The following is a 22,205-nucleotide window of genomic DNA, read 5'->3' as shown; positions in this document are numbered from 1 at the left end:
GTTTCTTGGCAGGGGTTATACTGGGTGCTTTATCACTGCCAACACAGTAACACCACTGCACCGTTGCAACTCTTAATATAGGCCTTTGATATTCCAGTGTTGCTTGGCAAGCCGACGAAGCTACATGATCATTATAGATTCTGATATAGTAATAAATTTCAATCGTTTTTGTTATTTCACCCTATAATATTAAGTTGTAATTCAAAATAATCACTTTACTAAAATAACTAGTTCATAGAAACTAGAGGTGTATCGACGGGTTTATTTAGCAAGGCTGAGGTCCCTCCTCTCTCTCTCGAAATCAATGCGTATGTTACATAGCTCACCTTAAACGGTTATAAAAACAAACAACTCACATATATATGTCCTTTGAGAGTTTACTATAACACGGTAGTAACCATAACAAGACTAAAAAAAAAAAAGATTATTTAAGACAGCCTCTGGTGGTTAATTTTCTGTATTTAGTTACCGTGGTTGGCGGGTGTTGGGCGGAACACTGTGGTTAGGAGATCGGTCTGGTGAGGCAAGACGTGGTGCTACCAACCATCGAGAATGGCGGACGGAGAGCTGAATGTTGACAGCTTGATCGCAAGGTTGCTCGAAGGTGAGGAATGAATTGAGGGATATAAAGTTTGAGACGGCCTCTTCCGCTAACGTGTCGTGTGTGACTGTGTGTGACTGTGTGTGACTGTGTGATCGGTGTGTGACTGTGTCAGTGTGTATGTGTGATCGGTGTGTGTGTGTGATCGTGTGTGATCGGTGTGTGTGTGATCGGTGTGTGTGTGTATGTGATCGGTGTGTGTGTGTATGTGATCGGTGTGTGTGTGTGTGATCGGTGTGTGTGTGTGTGAGTGATCGGTGTGTGTGTGTGTGAGTGATCGGTGTGTGTGATCGGTGTGTGTGTGTGTGTGATCGGTGTGTGTGTGTGTGATCGGTGTGTGTGTGTGTGATCGGTGTGTGTGTGTGTGATCGGTGTGTGTGTGTGTGATCGGTGTGTGTGTGTGATCGGTCTGTGTGTGTGATCGGTGTGTGTGTGATCGGTGTGTGAGTGTGATCGGTGTGTGTGTGTGATCGGTGTGTGTGTGTGATCGGTGTGTGTGATCGGTGTGTGTGTGTGATCGGTGTGTGTGTGTGATCGGTGTGTGAGTGTGATCGGTGTGTGAGTGTGATCGGTGTGTGAGTGTGATCGGTGTGTGAGTGTGATCGGTGTGTGAGTGTGATCGGTGTGTGTGTGTGTGTGTGTGTGTGTGTGTGTGTGTGTGATCGTGTGTGTGTGTGTGTGTGTGTGTGATCGTGTGTGTGTGTGATCGTGTGTGTGTGTGTGATCGTGTGTGTGTGTGTGATCGTGTGTGTGTGTGTGATCGTGTGTGTGTGTGATCGTGTGTGTGTGTGATCGTGTGTGTGTGTGATCGTGTGTGTGTGTGATCGTGTGTGTGTGTGATCGTGTGTGTGTGTGATCGTGTGTGTGTGTGATCGTGTGTGTGTGTGATCGTGTGTGTGTGTGATCGTGTGTGTGTGTGATCGTGTGTGTGTGTGATCGTGTGTGTGTGTGATCGTGTGTGTGTGTGATCTGTGTGTGTGTGTGTGTGTGTGTGTGTGTGTGTGTGTGTGTGTGTGTGTGTGTGTGTGTGTGTGTGTGTGTGTGTGTGTGTGTGTGATCGTGTGTGTGTGTGAGATCGTGTGTGTGTGTGAGATCGTGTGTGTGTGTGAGATCGTGTGTGTGTGTGAGATCGTGTGTGTGTGTGAGATCGTGTGTGTGTGTGAGATCGTGTGTGTGTGTGAGATCGTGTGTGTGTGTGAGATCGTGTGTGTGTGTGAGATCGTGTGTGTGTGTGAGATCGTGTGTGTGTGTGAGATCGTGTGTGTGTGTGAGATCGTGTGTGTGTGTGAGATCGTGTGTGTGTGTGAGATCGTGTGTGTGTGTGAGATCGTGTGTGTGTGTGAGATCGTGTGTGTGTGTGAGATCGTGTGTGTGTGTGAGATCGTGTGTGTGTGTGAGATCGTGTGTGTGTGTGAGATCGTGTGTGTGTGTGAGATCGTGTGTGTGTGTGAGATCGTGTGTGTGTGTGAGATCGTGTGTGTGTGTGAGATCGTGTGTGTGTGTGAGATCGTGTGTGTGTGTGAGATCGTGTGTGTGTGTGAGATCGTGTGTGTGTGTGAGATCGTGTGTGTGTGTGAGATCGTGTGTGTGTGTGAGATCGTGTGTGTGTGTGAGATCGTGTGTGTGTGTGAGATCGTGTGTGTGTGTGAGATCGTGTGTGTGTGTGAGATCGTGTGTGTGTGTGAGATCGTGTGTGTGTGTGTGAGATCGTGTGTGTGTGTGTGAGATCGTGTGTGTGTGTGTGTGAGATCGTGTGTGTGTGTGTGAGATCGTGTGTGTGTGTGTGAGATCGTGTGTGAGATCGTGTGTGAGATCGTGTGTGAGATCGTGTGTGAGATCGTGTGTGAGATCGTGTGTGAGATCGTGTGTGAGATCGTGTGTGTGTGTGTGAGATCGTGTGTGTGTGTGTGAGATCGTGTGTGTGTGTGTGAGATCGTGTGTGTGTGTGTGAGAGATCGTGTGTGTGTGTGATCGTGTGTGTGTGTGATCGTGTGTGTGTGTGATCGTGTGTGTGTGTGATCGTGTGTGTGTGTGATCGTGTGTGTGTGTGATCGTGTGTGTGTGTGATCGTGTGTGTGTGTGATCGTGTGTGTGTGTGATCGTGTGTGTGTGTGATCGTGTGTGTGTGTGATCGTGTGTGTGTGTGATCGTGTGTGTGTGTGATCGTGTGTGTGTGTGATCGTGTGTGTGTGTGATCGTGTGTGTGTGTGATCGTGTGTGTGTGTGATCGTGTGTGTGTGTGTGTGTGTGATCGTGTGTGTGTGATCGTGTGTGTGTGTGTGATCGTGTGTGTGTGTGTGATCGTGTGTGTGTGTGATCGTGTGTGTGTGTGATCGTGTGTGTGAGATCGTGTGTGTGTGTGTGTGTGTGATCGTGTGTGTGTGATCGTGTGTGTGTGTGTGATCGTGTGTGTGTGTGATCGTGTGTGTGTGCGATCGTGTGTGTGTGTGTGTGAGATCGTGTGTGTGTGTGTGTGTGTGTGATCGTGTGTGTGTGTGTGTGTGTGTGATCGTGTGTGTGTGTGTGTGTGTGTGATCGTGTGTGTGTGTGTGATCGTGTGTGTGTGTGTGTGATCTCGTGTGTGTGTGTGATCTCGTGTGTGTGTGTGATCTCGTGTGTGTGTGTGTGTGATCTCGTGTGTGTGTGTGTGTGATCTCGTGTGTGTGTGTGTGTGATCTCGTGTGTGTGTGTGTGTGATCTCGTGTGTGTGTGTGTGTGATCGTGTGTGTGTGTGTGTGATCGTGTGTGTGTGTGTGTGTGTGATCGTGTGTGTGTGTGTGTGTGATCGTGTGTGTGTGTGTGTGTGATCGTGTGTGTGGGTGATCGCGTGTGTGTGTGTGGGTGATCGTGTGTGTGTGTGTGTGGGTGATCGTGTGTGTGTGTGTGTGTGTGATCGTGTGTGTGTGTGTGATCGTGTGTGTGTGTGATCGTGTGTGTGTGTGATCGTGTGTGTGTGTGATCGTGTGTGTGTGTGATCGTGTGTGTGTGTGATCGTGTGTGTGTGTGATCGTGTGTGTGTGTGATCGTGTGTGTGTGTGATCGTGTGTGTGTGTGATCGTGTGTGTGTGTGATTGTGTGTGTGTGATCGTGTGTGTGTGATCGTGTGTGTGTGATCGTGTGTGTGTGATCGTGTGTGTGTGTGTGTGTGTGTGTGTGTGTGTGTGTGTGTGTGTGTGTGTGTGTGTGTGTGTGTGTGTGTGTGTGTGTGTGTGTGTGTGTGTGTGTGTGATCGTGTGTGTGTGTGTGTGTGTGATCGTGTGTGTGATCGATCGTGTGTGATCGTGTGTGTGTGTGTGTGTGTGTGTGTGTGTGATCGTGTGTGTGTGATCGTGTGTGTGTGTGATCGTGTGTGTGTGTGATCGTGTGTGTGTGATCGTGTGTGATCGTGTGTGTGTGTGTGTGTGTGATCGTGTGTGTGTGTGATCGTGTGTGTGTGTGATCGTGTGTGTGTGTGTGTGATAGGTGTGTGTGTTTGTGATAGGTGTGTGTGTTTGTATGTGGGTGTGGGTATCGGTGGGTGGGTGTGGGTATCGGTGTGTGGGTGTGGGTATCAGTGTGTGTGTGGGTGAGTGTTCGTGGGTGTGTGTGGATGTGTGTCGGCATCGGTGGTTTTGAGAGCAGAGAGATGGTTTCCTGGCACTCCTGAAGGTAGATACACACTTGTTCCGAGCATTGTGAAAGGAACTGAGATTGCCTTCAGTTGGATTAGCCTTCCATGAGGTGAAGGCAAGTTGTTTCAGGGCAACTGTCTCGCCACAAGATTCAGTGTACCATGGCCGGGAGGAAGGGTAAGACAACTGAAGACGAGATGGGGATAAATCTGTGCATGAGAGCAGTTTACTTTGGAAGAATTCCCAGGAAGAGTTAATGTCAGAGGCAGTAGAGATTGTAGACCAGTCCAGATGATTGATGGCTGCTTGAAGACCGTGCCAGTCAGCCTGAGTGAAATGCCAGACTCATCAGCGCTGAGGAGGGTCTCTGAGAATGGCCAGAGAGATGTCCACTTTTACAAGCACATGATCAGAAGAACCGATTGGAGCAGAAGAAGAGCAGCAGACATTTGCAGGGAAGTTTGTCATAACCAAGTCTAGAAGAGAAGATACTCCATTGACTGAGATCCGGGTCAGGAAATTGACAGATTGTGTCAGTCCCAGTGAGTCGCAGATGTCCTTTGCTGAGATGCCATGGCTGGTGTGAGAGGTACCCACACCCAACCAGCTGACGTGATGACAGGTGATGTCGCCACATATGAGGGAGAGAGAGTTGGGATGAGTGGATAGAAGTTGGTCCATGTTGTCAGACAGGGAGATGTAAATGGAGTCATCACTGTTTGGAGGACGTTACAGAACACATGAACAGAAGGTGGGATTGATGGGGAAGCCGTAGCCAGAGGTGCTCCTGGTGGTGAGGTGGAGAGAGGGCAGTGCAAGGAGATTGAGGAAGAGTTTTTGATCAAGATAGCAACCCCACCTCTAGGATGAGGCTCAGGTCTATCATACTGGAGGAGGGAGTAACCAGGAAGAGATATTAAAGAATCAGAGATATCTTGAAGGAGGAAAGTTTCTGTTAAGCAGATTACGTCTGGTTTGTCAGAAGCAACCTGTATGGGGATATCAGTCAGGTTTGAGCGAAGGCCCTAGATGTTTGAGGTCCATACCGTTAAGGGAGGGGAGCATCGGGTACATGACAGGGGAGGGGAGGGGAGGGGAGGGGTAGGGTAGGATGAGGGCGGAGAGGTAGGGAGAGCTGTTGATGGTGTGTTGGAGATTGCAGAAGAGTTGGGAGAAGGGGAAGGATGAGTAGAACAAAAGGTTTGATGGTGATGGGAAGAGGCATGGTGAGGTGTTGTGGGAGGAGGGGGGGGGGGGCAGAGCATAGTGTTACGCGCTCCTCCCGAGCCTCCGGTCACGGTGTACCTCCGAGCCCCAAGAGGAGTCGCGGCAGAAAAATGTGTTATTCTGTATATCAAAGATCAATGGTGAAGCCACACCAATTGTTACCAACAAACAAATATTGTATTAAGATCACACAAGAATAACAGTACAACATTAATACTAATCAAAAGTACAATCAATATATATCTTATGATGGTACCATCAGTTTCGTAGTATATAACTCGCTGTGCTCCAAGTGAGTGAAACAAGAAGAACATTCCCCAATGTCTCTATTCCGGCTTCAAGCCAAAGTTTATTCCGGCTTCAAGCCAAAGTTGATTCCGGCTTCAAGTCAGTCGATCCGCTCCAGCGATCGTCTGAACGATGTCCAATCGAGACCAGAATCCCGTTCGGATGACAAGTACAGTCCCGCTGCCAAAGCTGCGCAAAGGTGCCCTCAACGCGACTGGGGGGAGTTTTGAAGTGGATGGGTGAGGGAGTTTTGAAGTGGATGGGTGAGGGGGGAGTTTTGAAGTGGATGGGTGAGGGGGGAGTTTTGAAGTGGATGGGTGAGGGGGGAGTTTTGAAGTGGATGGGTGAGGGGGGAGTTTTGAAGTGGATGGGTGAGGGGGGAGTTTTGAAGTGGATGGGTGAGGGGGGAGTTTTGAAGTGGATGGGTGAGGGGGGAGTTTTGAAGTGGATGGGTGAGGGGGGAGAGTTTTGAAGTGGATGGGTGAGGGGGGGGAGTTTTGAAGTGGATGGGTGAGGGGGGGAGTTTTGAAGTGGATGGGTGAGGGGGGGAGTTTTGAAGTGGATGGGTGAGGGGGGGAGTTTTGAAGTGGATGGGTGAGGGGGGGAGTTTTGAAGTAGATGGGTGAGGGGGGGAGTTTTGAAGTGGATGGGTGCGGGGGGAGTTTTGAAGTGGATGGGTGCGGGGGGAGTTTTGAATTGGATGGGTGAGGGGGGGAGTTTTGAAGTGGATAGGTGAGGGGGGGGGGGGGGGAGTTTTTAAGTGGATGGGTGAGGGGGGAGTTTTTAAGTGGATGGGTGAGGGGGGAGTTTTTAAGTGGATGGGTGAGGGGGGAGTTTTTAAGTGGATGGGTGAGGGGGGAGTTTTTAAGTGGATGGGTGAGTTTTGAAGTGGATGGGTGAGGGGAGAGTTTTGAAGTGGATGGGTGAGGGGAGAGTTTTGAAGTGGATGGGTGAGGGGGGGAGTTTTGAAGTGGATGGGTGAGGGGGGGAGTTTTGAAGTGGATGGGTGAGGGGGGGAGTTTTGAAGTGGATGGGTGAGGGGGGGAGTTTTGAAGTGGATGGTTGAGGGGGGGAGTTTTGAAGTGGATGGGTGAGGGGGGGAGTTTTGAAGTGGATGGGTGAGGGGGAGAGTTTTGAAGTCAGAGATCCGTTTGAGAACGATAGAGGGGTGGAATGAAGGTGAGTTTGGAGAATGTAGGGCGGAATGACTGAATAATTGAATGAATATTCAATTATTATGTAGGGAGGAATAACTGTAAGATTGAATTTTTTTTGAAGAGGAAATTGAAAAAAGCCTTTTAAATAGGAAGAAAAACAGCGTGTTGTAATAAACCACTGAATAAAACACTGCAGGGGAAAGTTTAAACATATTTAAACAAAACCGTGAAAACCAATCTGGGAAAAGTCCGTGAAGTGAGGGCGTCGATCAGAGAAAGGAGAAAGTGTTTAAATGAGATGGAGGAAACTAGAATTTGAAAGCCTAGTTATGGCTGGAGATGGAAGGGAGTGGTAGAAGAGAAGGAGATAAAGGGGGTTGGGTGAGGAGAGAAGGAAATAATAATAATAATTATTTTTTTTGTATTTAAAACGTTAGACAAAGGGTAGATGTTTGGGGAAGTTGGGGGGGAGAAAAGAAAATCTAAGAAATAAGCAATACAGCGAAGGAAAACTTAAATACACAAAACGGTGTGTGTTGGTGTGTGGGGTGAGGGAAGCCTCGTTACCAGGCCACACACACGGTGCAAACAGAAAACGATTTAATTATACACAAGTTTGAATGGATTGCAAACCAAGATTAACTCGAAACACACACAGTAACACATGCACAATAAAATAACAAGCGGAAAATTGACAGACACAAATTGGAAAAATACTTAAAGCTTTGATGCCGTGCATAGGTCGAAGTCGCAACCTTGCTCAAGGGACCAGAAGCGGAAGTCAAAATTAAATTCATCTTGACTAAATTCATGTTGTAGCCACTGTATTGATCTGTTGGGAGTGATTTGTGTGGCCCCATCTTGACTAAATTCCGGTTGTAACCACTGTATTGATCTGTTGGGAGACTGAGGTGTGGCCCCATCTTGCTGAAACAATTGCACAATTCTGTCTATTTATACAACAATTTACATATATTTATATTTATTTCATACATTTGTTATTGTCGATAGACGCTTCCTCACTAATGCAACCCAGAACTTCTGGATAACTTTCTCTAGTACCCTTCAGTGGTTACAGTTACCAATTTACCTTCATCTTGAAACCAGAAAGGCCCAATGATGCCAGATTTGCTTATGGTAGGTAACCTCTGCAGCGCATTTTCAGCCGTGCAACGGCATTTCAAGAACTTCATCAGGAGAATTAGAACCCCAAAATGCATTGTTTGGCGAGTAAACATGACCACTTGAAAGAAACTGGGCCTCGTCAGAAAACCACGTATTACTCAATTTGGATCCCTACGCATTTTTCCTCAAACCATTCACACATTGTCCCACAAAGTTGTACCGATGATAAACATGTTTTTTTTAGTTCCTGCTTCAGATTTATTTGTGTACTTGATAACGATAATTTAAATTATTGAGATGGAGGACACAGCAATTTCCTGGGGCTCCTCAAAACTGCTTCATGGTCTGTCCGCTTCATTGTTTACTCATGATCTTGCAATCCTCGGGCGACCAGACGTGAGACTTTGACAATGAAGATTTTGTACTGTCCTGTGGGACTTAAACCTCTATCAATCGAAATATAGCAGACTTGTCTGGGACTAATCTGGTCTCGAACTTCTTTCTGAATCGGGTTTGAGTTTTATTAAATGACTTGGCAAAGTAAGACTCCACAATAACGATGCCATCTTCAAAATCAATAGTTTGACTGATGGTTGCAGTTTTTCCTTCAAACGACGCTTCAACAAGTCTGCCATTTAGAAAAAAAAAATTGAATACAAAAAACGAGCATTTCACATGACTTTAATGGGGCTGTGGGTTTTTTTTTTTTTTAGCTCTACTGGACTTTAGTCCGGTGAGTTTATGCGATCGAGCAGTGTCCGTAGGTCAGTCAGTCAGTTTGTAAACACTTCATTCATTATTGCTTGAACCAAACACACGATTTTGATGAAACTTGGCCACAAGCTTCATGTCTGATGCCGAATGACCGTGTATTGACCGCATATTTTCTCTCTTCCCCAATACTACACACACAACTTCTATGAAACTTGATCACAACCTTCATCGCCCATGATGTACCAAAGTTTGTTCACAGCATTAAAATATCGAGGTCTGTGGGGAGAAGAGGGGTGTGAGGGGGGGGGGGGGGGGGAGGGTTTGAGTGACTGTTGCTCCTGATCCAGGTGAGCTTCAGGACCTGCTGTCATATTTTTAATGAAATTCCCATCCACTATTATCATGGGCCGATTCACTCCTTGTTTTTCGTAGTTTAAATGCAGACCTTGACAGGTTGAAGCTTTATCACTGATGGTGCTCTCTTTAATCCAAAGCACTAAGATCTGATCAAAGGAAGGATTTTTTTTTTTCAGTCAAACAAAAATCGCCCCCCATTTCAATATGCTTTGTTGCATGGAATATAATGACCAGGCACAAACCATTTATTTTAGCCTTCTCTTGCTGCAAACGTTTGTCTCTACAATTTGGCCACCTCCATTGATGCTGGAGGCAAGAGGAGCCCTGTTGGGAAGTTTTGTGGCAATTGTTACATGATGATGCTGTATTTGTGGATGAATCTACCGTCATTTGAGCGATAACAGTGTGACGCCTTAATGGAGCAAACGATTCTCGGTGCACTTGATGCCACACAGGTGTTGATAAAATGCCACGGTGGAGCTTGAATACAAGGTGAACAAATATACCTGACCGTGTGAAGAACTAGTCTTGCCCGTGAGGTCTAGTCATTCTGTGACGGCAGACGTTAGAGCTCGATGGATTGAATCAACAGTCACTGCTGTGGAAAGGAGAAGAAGTTGAGGTTTCGGGTGTTCATCCTTCGTCGGTGTGGGATAGGGTCGGATTGGGGTGAATATTGATTATCGGATGGGAGTGAGTCAGAGGTGAGTGCAACTGGTCAGGGAGAATGTGGCGTTGACATGACTCGATTTAAACACTATGAGAGAGAGGTTCTGGGTTCGGGGGGTTACAAAAGTCCAAAGGACTGGGACCGGAAGAAAAGGGGAAATAATTGGCAAACAAACAAGGAGCGAATCAAAGACCTTTGATAAATAAACGAAACCAGGTTTTAAGATGTAATTAAATGGGAAGAGGAATGCCTCTCTGGTGGAGATTTGGCCTTGTGTTGCAGACACATTACAAGGCCCTCTGTGAGCCGAATTAAGATTGTATAAATATCTCTATTTTGATGTGAGGTTAATCTTGCACAAGTTGAGACTAATAGTCCACAGAAGAAATTCATGTTTACCATCATCTTATCTTTGATACCAATGTTTGACAGGTTGGACATCTGATAAAACAGCTGTTGGCATAGATTGATGATGGTGTTTTTATTTTTAGATCAGCTTGTTGGGATTTTAGTTATGGCAAAAATACTTAGCATTTGCGATTTTCCTGTTGGATCATGAAACGCTGCTCGCTCGCTTGGCGTGCCAGCTCTGTGTTGGTTTCTGGCACACTTTTATAAAGAACTGAAACATTGCACAATGTGCAGAGGTATAAACCCAAACGGTCATGGAGTTTAGAGTGCAATGGGTACAATACCGGTTCTGTATTTGCAGCGGTACAATGCAAGCCTGTATTTCGATGATCGATCGTAATTTGCTTTGTGCAGAGGATTCCTCGTTAATCTGCTTCAACAGCTGTGAGCAAGTTGGGAAAATTGCACCATGGTGGAAAAGCATTTTCCTTTGGCACCAGGTGTTTATTTGTGAATGGTGTTTGTCAGACGTGTTGTTTTAACAGCTTTGTGGAATAAATTTTATATATATATATATATATATATGTGTGTGTGTGCACATTCAATTGCTTTTTTCTCCAAGTGGACAAGGTTGTATTTGGGGTTAGCTCAAGATGGAGTACGGCCAAGTGTTTGTTTTTGACTTTGATTGCCTGGTCTGAATGATAGCACCATGCTCTTACGTTGAAACCATTGGAGCTTGCTTCCTTTTGCCTCACCCTCCCTCTTCTCCTTTGTTTGCATGCAGTGCGAGGCTGCCGCCCAGGGAAGACGGTGCAGATGACAGAAGCTGAAGTACGTGGTCTCTGCATCAAGTCACGTGAGATCTTTCTCAGCCAACCTATCCTTCTGGAGCTTGAGGCTCCACTCAAAATCTGTGGTAAGGTTTAAGTCTGTCACTGTACTTGCTTGTTTTTGTTACCCTGCTCCTGCAAAGCGAAAAGTGCACTTGATCAGTTGGTTCACTGTGTCTGTACTTTGGAGACGGACACAAACAGATGTCTGTTTATGACGACTTAATTTAAGTTTTAATGTTGTTTTGATCATGAATTGGAAGGCGAACCTGGAGTTTATCACTACTTTGCCTCTGAATTTGTCCTGATCGCCCATGTGCAGAGAGGAGAGATGTTCTTTTACGGCTTAACCTGAGGCAATGCCGATTGCAACAGGGTTATGTATGTATGTATGTATGTCCCTTTTGCCGGCATTTTGCAGGTTTATTCCCTTTAAAATTCGTCATCTGCAACTGTTGGTCCGATTGACACGACATTTTCACCATCGGAGCGCCTCCTCCTGTGTAATATTTTTTAGCCGCGTCGCAAGACGCTGGTCATAGAGTGCCCTCTGCTGTTGTTCTTGTTAGCCGCGTCGCAAGACGCTGGTCATAGAGTGCCCTCTGCTGTTCTTGTTCTTCTTGTTCTTCTTGCAGAGAAGACAAAACCTCAAAGCTCCACCCATTCTGGGAACCATAGCTCCACCCATTGTGGGAGAGGCTTCATATAAACAAATATCCACCATTTTATTAACTCGCATAGCTTTGAGGCCTGTTTTGTAGGCCCGTGGTGTCTTCCTCTGTCAGTTTTATTTCAAATCAAATTCGATATATAATTTCATTTTTCACAGTCGCTAACATAGTTTTAGACTCGGTTGAAAAAAAACGGGAAGAAATTCCGATGAAAGTTGCCCTTTATAGAACGAAATGAATTCTCAAAGGCCTGTAACTTCAAGTCCATTGAGATATTTTTTTTTTAAATCGCGGCATGGTCAGTCATACACCGCCCGAAATAACAGACGGGAAAATGCCGAGATATATTTAAAATTCGTCCATTTGATGACAATCGTCACGATGAAATATTTAATTTATACGTCACAATAATGTGGAGAGAGCAGCCATAGCTTCGTTCACGTGTCGCCACATATGGGAAATTGCCGAGATATATATTTTTTTAAATCGCGGCATGGTCAGTCATACACCGCCTGAAATAACAGACAGGAAAATGCCGAGATATATTAAAAATTCGTCGCCACACACGGGAAATTGCCGAGATATATTTTCACTTTGCACAAAAATAACATCAAGTAATCGAATCAATAGAAATGTCCTGTGCCTATAACATCGACGTTATAGGCACAGCTGCATCTAGGCATTGTGTAACATCGACGCGGCTTTTGTTTTAATTAAAACTTTTTGTACTTGTTTAATGATAAATGTGACGTCATAGGTCACATGGTATGGGCACCATCTTGGAAAAGCTGAAAAACTTTGCAACTGCATCTCTGAAACCGCTCCATCAAACAAAAATCGAAAGGTGGCTCATTGTAGAGTCCCTGTATATAGAGAGTTGTCAACTCAAATTTGGACGCCATTTTGTGTCTAAGTGTGTCGGATTAGATATACATGTACATTCGCGATATGGGGTGATATATTCTAAACCTGCTAAAAAAAAAATTACTACACATATTTAGTCTTATTATTACATACAGGTGATATTTGTTTTGTCAAAAACTCAGCTATTGCCGTGAAAAAGAGCTGTGTGGTGATATTAAAAGTGGTATGGCAATGCATATTACAAGCCAACACTGCATATAAGAGCTAACATTATAAGTAAGACAAACCAATGCTGTCGTTCTCTGAATTTTAATAACTTTTAGAAAGGAGTGTGGGCATATCCAATATTTTTTAAAGGGTGCCGAGAGCAATTCCGGTGTAGGACTTCCAGCCGACATATAGTCTAACACACTTAAAACAAATTCTGTACGTGGTATTGCCATATTTCTATAGTGTACAACTTTAGTTTTATCGACATTTATATTCAATTTCCATTGTAATGATTTAACAAGCTGCAAGTCAGCTTCTGTCTCTGACATAAGGAAAATGTCATCGGCATCTAGTAAGATTGAAACGTTCATTTATTACTACACCCTTGCCCAGAACTCTGATGGATATTGCCTGATCGATTAATATGTTTCATAGCTGGCGACTTGGCTGCACAACCCGCAAAAAAATTGAGCAGGTCCCCCCCTAAAATTGCTTTTATGATTGCCGATTAGGCTAAAGATTTTAAACCAAAAAAATAACTTGCCTCGGAATAAGTTTTGAATGGACGGACAGACAACTGAAAACAAAACGGACCATGGGTTTCCCACCCCTATAAAATCAAAATTAATTCCCTCTGAAAAAGTACAGTGACATTGCCCGCAGACGACCCAACCGCAGACCAGGCAATGTCACTGTACCGGGACATTTCATCAATCAATGACAATATGCGGTCCGCTAGGACTACCCGAAAAAAATTGAGCAGGGTTCTTCCCACGGAAATGCATTTTTGGTCAGCTCCTTGAAGATTATAAACAAACACAAATCACTTCCCTTTAAAAGGGTTTTCAACAGACAGACAACCAAAAAAAAACCGAGCAGATAGAATTGCTTTTGAACATCGATCATCAAGCGGCGTGGGCCTACCTGGCAGAGTCTCGGAGTCGATCGCTTTCCAGCTCTTTCGTCTGACTTTCGCTTCCCAAATTTGTCTTCTGACTTTATCACTTGGAAATCTATACATCTTATATTTCCCAGATTGGTTTGAACAACCAAAAGCAGAACAACCAGTCATTTTGTTTGGCAATAAACAACATTCCCGTACCAAGCTGACGTTCACGCACGGTGAAGTTAGACACAAAATGGCGCCACGAAATCACGTGACCAGAAATCTCGGGTCAGCGCATGGCGCAACTCTCTTTATACAGGGACTCTAGCTCATTGTAATGTCCTCCCCATGGGGATTAACATATGCTAATGATGATGTGACAGGTGCCTTCATTATGATATTAATCGACAAGTAGAATGCTTGATCCAATCGGTATGAAATTTCTTGAGCATGATTTTGAGAAAAATTATTTATGACGTCATGGGTCATGTGGTTTGGCAGCCATATTTGTATGGCATAGCCCGTATGGCAATGCTGTCTGGAACGGCATTTCTGTTTGTCGTATGTATGTATATTTATGTACACTCACATGAAAAAGTAAGTACACCCCATGTAAGGTTTTGACTTTTTCAACATATTTCAAGATACAGCTATTTGATCTTCATTTGAACAATATTGATAGATAAAGGTGATATAATATAACAAATATCATGAAACATTTACATTTTGTAGTCCATTGTATAATTTAAATAAACATAAATGCAAATTTCGCATGTGGAAAAAGTAAGTACACCCCTACATTTATCACTACTTCAAATACCTAAAATTAGAATCAGGTGCACCAGCTCAGGTGCAAATGATTAGAACATCGTTAGAGAGGATCTTGGAGGAACCTGTCTTATTTAAACCTCAGACATTTAGTTTGGTTTGCTCTTTGTTGTTGAAGTGTGCGGCGTCACCATGCCTAGATCAAAAGAGCTCTCCGAGTCCTTCAGAAAGAAGGTTATAGATGCCTCCGAGTCTGAGAAGGGATTTAAAAAGATCTCCAAACAATTTGAAATCAATCATTCGACTGTCCGGAAGATCAAGTACAAGTGCAGAAGATTCCAAACAACTGCCAACTTCTTCAGGCCAGGACACCTGAGCAAGTTCAGCCCGAGAGCAGACCGCAAGATGCTGAAAGAAGTCTCAAAGAACCCCAGAATGTCATCACGGGACCTACAGGTAGCTCTTGCCACGGTTGATGTCAAAGTGCACGAGTCTACCATTAGAAAGAGGCTGCACAAATTTGATCTACATGGGAGGTGTGCCAGGAGGAAACATTTGCTGTCCAGAAAGAACATCAGGGCAAGACTAAAGTTTGCCGATGAACACCTCGGCAAAGACCAGCACTTCTGGAACAATGTGCTCTGGACAGATGAGTCAAAGGTAGAGCTATTTGGTCACAGTATCAGAAGACATGTTTGGCGAAAACCAAGGACAGCATTTGACCACAACAACCTGATACCAACTGTAAAGCATGGTGGTGGAAATATTATGGTTTGGTTGCTTTTTGGTTGCCATTTGCTATGACACTCCAAAATGAGCTCAGGTGCATCCAATTTCCTTTAATCATCCTTGAGATGTCTCTACAACTTGATTGGAGTCCACCTGTGACCAATTCAATTGATTGGACATTATTTAGAAAGAAATACACCTTTCTATATAAAGTCCCACAGTTGACGGTGCATATCAGAGCAGAATCAGGGCCCGGGCAGCTCACCATCATAGAATCCACTATGAATTCTTCCTTGTACCAGAGGGTGCTTGAGGATAATGTGAGGCCATCTGTTGGAAAATTGAAGCTCAACCGAAGGTGGACCTTGCAACATGACAATGACCCTAAACATACCAGTAAATCCACCAAGGAATGGCTGAAAATAAAGAAATGGAGGGTTCTGGAATTGCCAAGTCAAAGCCCGGATCTAAATCCCATCGAGATGTTGTGGGGGGATTTGAAACCAGTTGTGCATGCAAGAAACACCTCAAACATCGCACAGCTGAAAATTCTGCATGGAGTGGGCAAAAATTTCTCCCAGTCGATGTCAGAGACTGGTAGACAGTTATTAGAAACGCCTGCTTGAGGTTGTTTCTGCCAAAGGGGGCAATACCACCTATTAGAGCCAAGGGTGTACTTACTTTTTCCATATGCGAAATTTACATTTATGTTTATTTAAATTATACAATGGACTCCAAAATGTAAATGTTTCATGATATTTGTTATATTATATCACCTTTATCTATCAATATTGTTCAAATGAAGATCAAATAGCTGTATGTTGAAATATGTTGAAAAAGTCAAAACTTTACATGGGGTGTACTTACTTTTTCACGTGACTATGTCCCTCACAAACGTCCACCAATCAGAGCTGAGGAGTGGTCACATGACCGGGGGACAGCAGATCCTCCACTCAGCGGATCCAAGCATGGCTACGCTGTTTAGATTATTGGTCTTGTTTTACGCCTGTCTGGCAGTCAACCAAAATTGAAAATCATTCTAAACAGGAAACTTTTTTTGAAGACTCCTAAAGGACACCAACAACAGGCATGAATAATAATGTTATGTGTTAAATAAGGTGGTGCAAAAGGTGCTGTCAATGGCAATAAGCTTCCCAAAACCTTTTTTTCCCCACATTCTTTAAAATATTTTATTTCAGTTGAATTGCGCACTTGAACACGAGAACACAAATCGCCTTTTTGGCACTTTAAAAACCTTCCTTTTAGCAGTAAGTTACTTACACAAAATATTACGGTATTTTACACCATCACGACCAATCAAATTTGTCGCTCATAGACCCCACCCATGTCCCTTTTTTTTTTCGCAAGACAGCGCAGGCTAAGGTTTTCTCTGAAATGTCCGGTTTATTATTATTATTATTATTTAAATATATACAGAGTCTAGGCTCGTGTAAGAGCAATCACATTGAACAAAAAAAACAAAAAACAAAAAACTTAAACTGACACACGGATAGAGAGAGAACAAGAGAGAGAGAAAACAAAAGAGAGAGAGAGAGAGACTTTGACTTTTTAGTCCTTTTATTACAAAAATATAAAAGTAACAATATACACGTTTTGCAATAAAATCAATAATGCCAACAAAAAGAAAAAAAGAAAAAGAAGAAGCACCCAATGATCATCAAATAAAAAACAATCAGTATTTCACAACAGTATTCTAAATTCATTTTCTTTAACCTCACAAAACCCACCAACACACCAAGTATCAACAAAGTTATGAAAATTTCCGGACTCGTTGGACAGGGTAAATTCCAGTTTCAATCTTGCTGAGATTAATGCATTCAAACACGACATGATATTGCAGTGCTCTATCGGTTTGCCAGATAGTTTGTCTTTTCTTGTTAAATAAACAGCAAGCTTCGCAGTTGCTATTAGGAAACTAAACAGTTTAGATGCAGGATTCTGTTTAGGGGCAAAACCAAAGACGAAACTTCTCAAAGAAAAGGTAACATGCATTTCATGTGCAATGTAATTCAACCAATGAAACAAAGGAAATAATCGGATACAGTCTATGAATGCGTGAAACAAGTCCTCATTGACTGTACAGAAGGGACAACAAACAGATACAGGAGAAAAATGTCTAATAAACGTGTTAGAGGGAACAATCCAGTGGGCCAAACGCCACTGGAGATCACCTGTTCTTTTGGATGTGGGCTCACTGTACATGGCTTCCCAGATAGGTTCGGAGGGGGGTCCTCCGGGTAACAATCCTTTCCATCGGGTAACTCCATTTAACGAAGGGTTCCCATTTAACAGCTTGAGGCACATCTTGTAGATGCCCTTGCTGTCCATTGTCTGGAAAAGCTTTGACCCATCGCTAACAGGGGGCAAATCGTTTTGAATGGGTTCAACAATTAATTTAGGCACTGTCGGCTCATTTAGATCTTCTTCTGTACCTCGAGTCCAAGTTAGGCCAAGTTGCCGTCCCAACTGAATCATTTTCCTCAAAATTTTTGCAATCATCCTATGGGACCAAATCCCTGTCAGGTCGGCGATTTCACTTACGGATTTCCAACCATACCCTGAGTCATGTCGGAGATGCCGCACCTTCACAATACCAGCTGCTATAAAGTGTTGGCAAAAATCTCGACTCTTTGGAATGTCGGGAAAGAGGGTTATAGAACAAAGGCTCGTGTGCCAGCATTTTCGTTACATATGTGTCCGCCTGACGACTCACAGAAAGGCTCTGCCAGGCATTTAAGAGGCTTTGGTAAAAAGCAGGGAGAACCGATATGTCGACATGCTGGAGGTTCATTTGAAAGAGTTCAAACCCGTACCCGAGCCTACCCGCTCGCTGCAGTACAAGGCGTGCAGGGAGCCGGCCTGGCAGATGTTCCATGTAGAGGAGACGTTGAATGGACCGCAGCCGGAAGGCCATTAGGTGGGCTTTGATGTCGACGAGGTTGTGGCCACCCTCAGCCGAGGGGCGACATATCACATCGGGTCGTAGCCAGTGGTAGCCTCCCCAGAAGAAGTCCACCAGTTTGCCCTGGAGTGCTTTGAGTAGGGCCTCCGGCGGTTGCAGGCAGATGAACCTATGCCACAACATTGTGGCAACTAAGTTGTTGATCACTAGCACACGGCCCTTGAAGGACAAATGAGGTAAAACCCTTTTCCATCGGTTCAATCTTTCTCCCACTTGCTCAATTACCCCGTCCCAATTTCTTTGAGCATACTGTGGGGAACCAAGGAATATGCCCAAGTACTTAATTCCCTCACTTCCCCACAGCAACCCTGCGGGGAGGGATGGGGGCGGCTGTGGTACAGGCTGAAGAAGGTTGCGATAAAGGGAGGGTATCCATAACGTCTTGCTCTTGTTCCAATTGATTTTTAAAGAGGCAGCGTGAAACTTTGACAGGCACTCAACAACGATATCAATATCATCCTTATCTTTTACAAAGATGCAGACGTCATCCGCATAAGCACATAGGGTTAGCGGTGCACTCATGGGAGTGAGTGCTATTCCAGAAATCTTCTTTCTCAGTAGATTGAGAAGAGGCTCTAAAGAAAGAGCAAACAATAAACCAGAGACTGGGCACCCTTGCCGGACCCCTCTCCGAACCTTGATGGGGGGAGCCAGCACATTATTAATCTTAATTAAACTAAATACATCCGTGTATAGCAAGGAAATGTAGGAACGAAAGTTTGCTCCGAGGCCGCATGCCTGTAACACATGATGCATAAACTTATGGTCGATACTGTCAAATGCCTTTTCAAGATCAAGCGACATCATTCCAAAGTCTTCTTTAACACGGTTACCATCAATGAGATCTCTGATTAAAGAAATATTATCATGGATGGATCTTCCAGGAACACAGTAACTCTGTTCTGGCAGTACTAGATCACCAATAACCTTTTTTAGTCGATTAGCTAGTACTTTTGAAAAAAGCTTGTAGTCCGTGCACAGCAGGGAGATCGGTCGCCAGTTCACCAAAAGTCGGGGATCTTCAGTTTTCGGGAGCAAGCACACTACGGCTCTTCTTAGACTCAGCGGCATTATACCAGTCTGTATAGAAGTGTCCAAAACATTCAGCAACTCAGGGCCTAAAAGGTCCCAAAATGTCAGAAAGAATTCGGGAGGTAGACCGTCAATACCCGGAGCTTTCCCTGAATCCATGGCAGCAAGAGCACAGGTTAGCTCAAGGAGGGTGATTGGTAGGTCAAGCTCCAACCGTTGAGCCTCAGTTAGGGAGGGGAGGTGAGAGGTTAAATCCATCATTGTATCATTACAAACAGTCTGCTCCTCAAAAAGTTTTGTAAAGAATTCAATAATGTTTATTCTAACATCATCCTCGTTGACAACAACGTTGCCTCTTGAGTCCAAAACAGAAGAGATTAGCCGTGATGGCTTGCTTAAGGATTCTAAATGAAAAAGACTTGTTTGGGGTGTCTGATAACTTTACATTCTGTATTCTAAGTCTAATTAATGTTCCGGCTGCTTTCTCTTGAACTAACTCCCTTAAAAGAGCTTTCTTTACAAGCAATAACCGGTAATTGGCGTCATTGTTTTCATGAGCCAATTTATTCTCCAAGTGTAGAATATCCAATTCCAACCGGGCCATTGTAATGTGCTTGTCGTTTGTGCTGTGTGATTGGAAACATTGACAAAAAACCCGAATTTGAGATTTCATGTTATCCCACCATAGTAGTGTAATAATGTTGCTTCTGGGACACCTCCGTTTAACATGGGAAATCCCTATCTAATGTCATTTACCCCCTTGTCTTTTTCAAAAATCATAAACACCTCTATTTCTCCCACCCTCATCTTTATGAACCTTTTGTCTGTAGTACCTATCCTTAATGTTGTTCATTAGACCACTCAAACACTACAAATATTTGTTTTCTCTTATAGACCTATCATCCTTCTTCTACATATCATCTGGCAGATTAATCTTTGACCCACTCAAACATTGACCCATTCACTTCCATATTAATTCTTTCCCTCCCTCATTGCCCCTAAAGACCTCTATTTCTCTCACCCTGTTCTTTACGAACCTTCTAACCTTTTGACATGCTATCCTTATTCATTAGACCACTTAAACACCTGTGATCCTTCTGACCTTATGGACCTTTTAACCTTTTACTCTTAATATCATCTGGTGAATATAACCCACTCAAACATCGACCCGACAAATATTTGTTTATGCGTGGGAAATAATTTAATTCTCTTGCCACTCTCTTCACCATCTAATATATTAACAAAAAATATGTTTGAGTTTGGTTCTTTATTAAGATATTTTAACTGAGCTAAGATAAAATGGTAAACCTCCCTCAATGTTCTTGTTTGAGCACCTCCAGTGCCACATACCATTTTAAAATTAAAGTATATATTTTCCTGACAACCATCAAAGTTTTCCGTCCACTCAAAAATATTTCCATCTTTTTTACCCAATTCACCGGTATTTAAATTAATTCTCTTATTTGTTTTGTGAATTTTTTTACCAGTTGCCTTTTCAATTATACCTATTTGATATTTTTCACATTCATTATGTTTTCCATTTATATACCAAGGTTGATTACACCTCCACTCTTTAGTCTGGTTGATACTTGGTTCTATCATTTATATAATAGTAAAAAAGGCGGCGGTAGCCCGTTAAAATCCCCAACCCCCCCCCCCTTTTTAACTTATCACTTATATATATCTTATCACTTATATATATCTTATCACTTATGTATATCTTATCACTTATATATATCTTATCACTTATATATATATCTTATCACTTATATACTTATATAACCATAAGGGAGACTATCAATTCCATTTTCTAAAATAAACCTCTTATCATCAAAAGCCCCCAATGCTTTCTTATTTATCTCTTCTGAATATAATTGATGTTTATAACTTCTTATTCCATTAATCTTTCTAAACTCTTCTTTCTTTGTTGTTAAACAGTTATAATAATCCTTAAAGTTTATTGTTTCTTTAATAACATTTTTCTTTACACCTTTTAACTTCTTATCAGTCTTTTCAACGTTATTCACAATGTATTTATAAGCATAAGCCTTTGACCTCAATCCCACAAATTCACTCATAACATTTCCTCCTAATTCATCCTTGAACTTTCCAATCACCTTTTTATTTTTAGAAGAGAACAACTCACTCTCTGGACTGTAATTACTCGTGTCATAGATATTAATGTCTCTTTTCATGTCTGAATAAACATCGTTGGTATTAATTTTCAAAATAAAACTATCTGTATCCATATAAAGTAGATTAACATCATTTTGATATTTCTTCCTCAAGTTATTATAAAAGTAATCATACATTAATGACTTTGATAAATCAAGAATTGTTGTTCCAATATAAATAGGTTTGTTCATTTCAATACTCTCTTTAATCAAATGGATCGCACAAAAGTTCTCAGTAAAGACCTCAGCTCGAGTAAAACTCGGTCTATTAATTAATTTTGATGCTTGTTCCCAAGATGTTGATAGTCTGATATTTTGTCTTTTCCTCACATTCTCCATAGTCTTACCAAAGACCGCATTATTCATCAATTTATAAAAGTCTTTCTCAAAATCTGTTTTTGACTCTGTTCTTCTTTGTGTATTAAAATCAATGTACCCCTTTAACCAATGACTTTGATTGAACTTTAGAACCCTATGGATCTTCTCTACTCTTAGACCTTTTGATAAATATTGTCGCAAATTTCTTTGGTGTAGAACATAATTTTTCTTGTTATATAATGTAGTAAGTAATTTTTCTGTTGATTCACCTCTATCAAACGATCGTTGATAATCACTCAACCATTCTTTCTTTGGACTTTCTTTCTCACAAGCAAATGGGAGATCTTTGTGTAGGTTATGGAGTTCCTCTGGATATTTTAAATCAATTTCAAAATAATAACCAACTTTTTCTTCATCCAATTCTTTTTGTGTAGAGATACATACATCTTGTAAAACGTTTTTGTAGTCTTTTTCCTTTACCCATCTAAGTTTTCCATAAGGAAGAGCCTGAGACATTGCCCAGCCATACAGGTTGTTCGCGTCATAGTACATCAAGTAAGAACTCTCTTTCGTTGGATCATAATTTGGAAGATATTTGTTATTTGCTTTTGCGTATCTACTCGAGCAGACTTGTGA

At 42.9% G+C, this 22,205-nt stretch overlaps 1 protein-coding gene across 1 annotated transcript in view; it reads left to right on the top strand.

Moving 5' to 3' along the window:
• Positions 1-387: 387 nt before the first annotated feature.
• The window catches only part of LOC137435653 (serine/threonine-protein phosphatase PP1-beta catalytic subunit), a 94,868-nt gene continuing 73,050 nt past the window's right edge, over positions 388-22,205 (top strand). The window contains exons 1-2 of the mRNA XM_068129595.2: positions 388-604; positions 10,889-11,020. Of these exons, the coding sequence (XP_067985696.1) occupies positions 553-604; positions 10,889-11,020 (184 nt within the window). The 5' untranslated portion in view covers positions 388-552. The remainder of the gene's footprint in view (positions 605-10,888; positions 11,021-22,205) is intronic.

The sequence above is a fragment of the Myxine glutinosa genome, chromosome 9 (genome assembly GCF_964187855.1).
Source record: "Myxine glutinosa chromosome 9, kmMyxGlut1.1, whole genome shotgun sequence".
Classification (NCBI taxonomy): Eukaryota; Metazoa; Chordata; class Myxini; order Myxiniformes; family Myxinidae; genus Myxine; species Myxine glutinosa.
The sequence above is the reverse complement of the archived record's forward strand: the minus strand, read 5'-3'. Positions and strand labels throughout refer to the sequence as shown.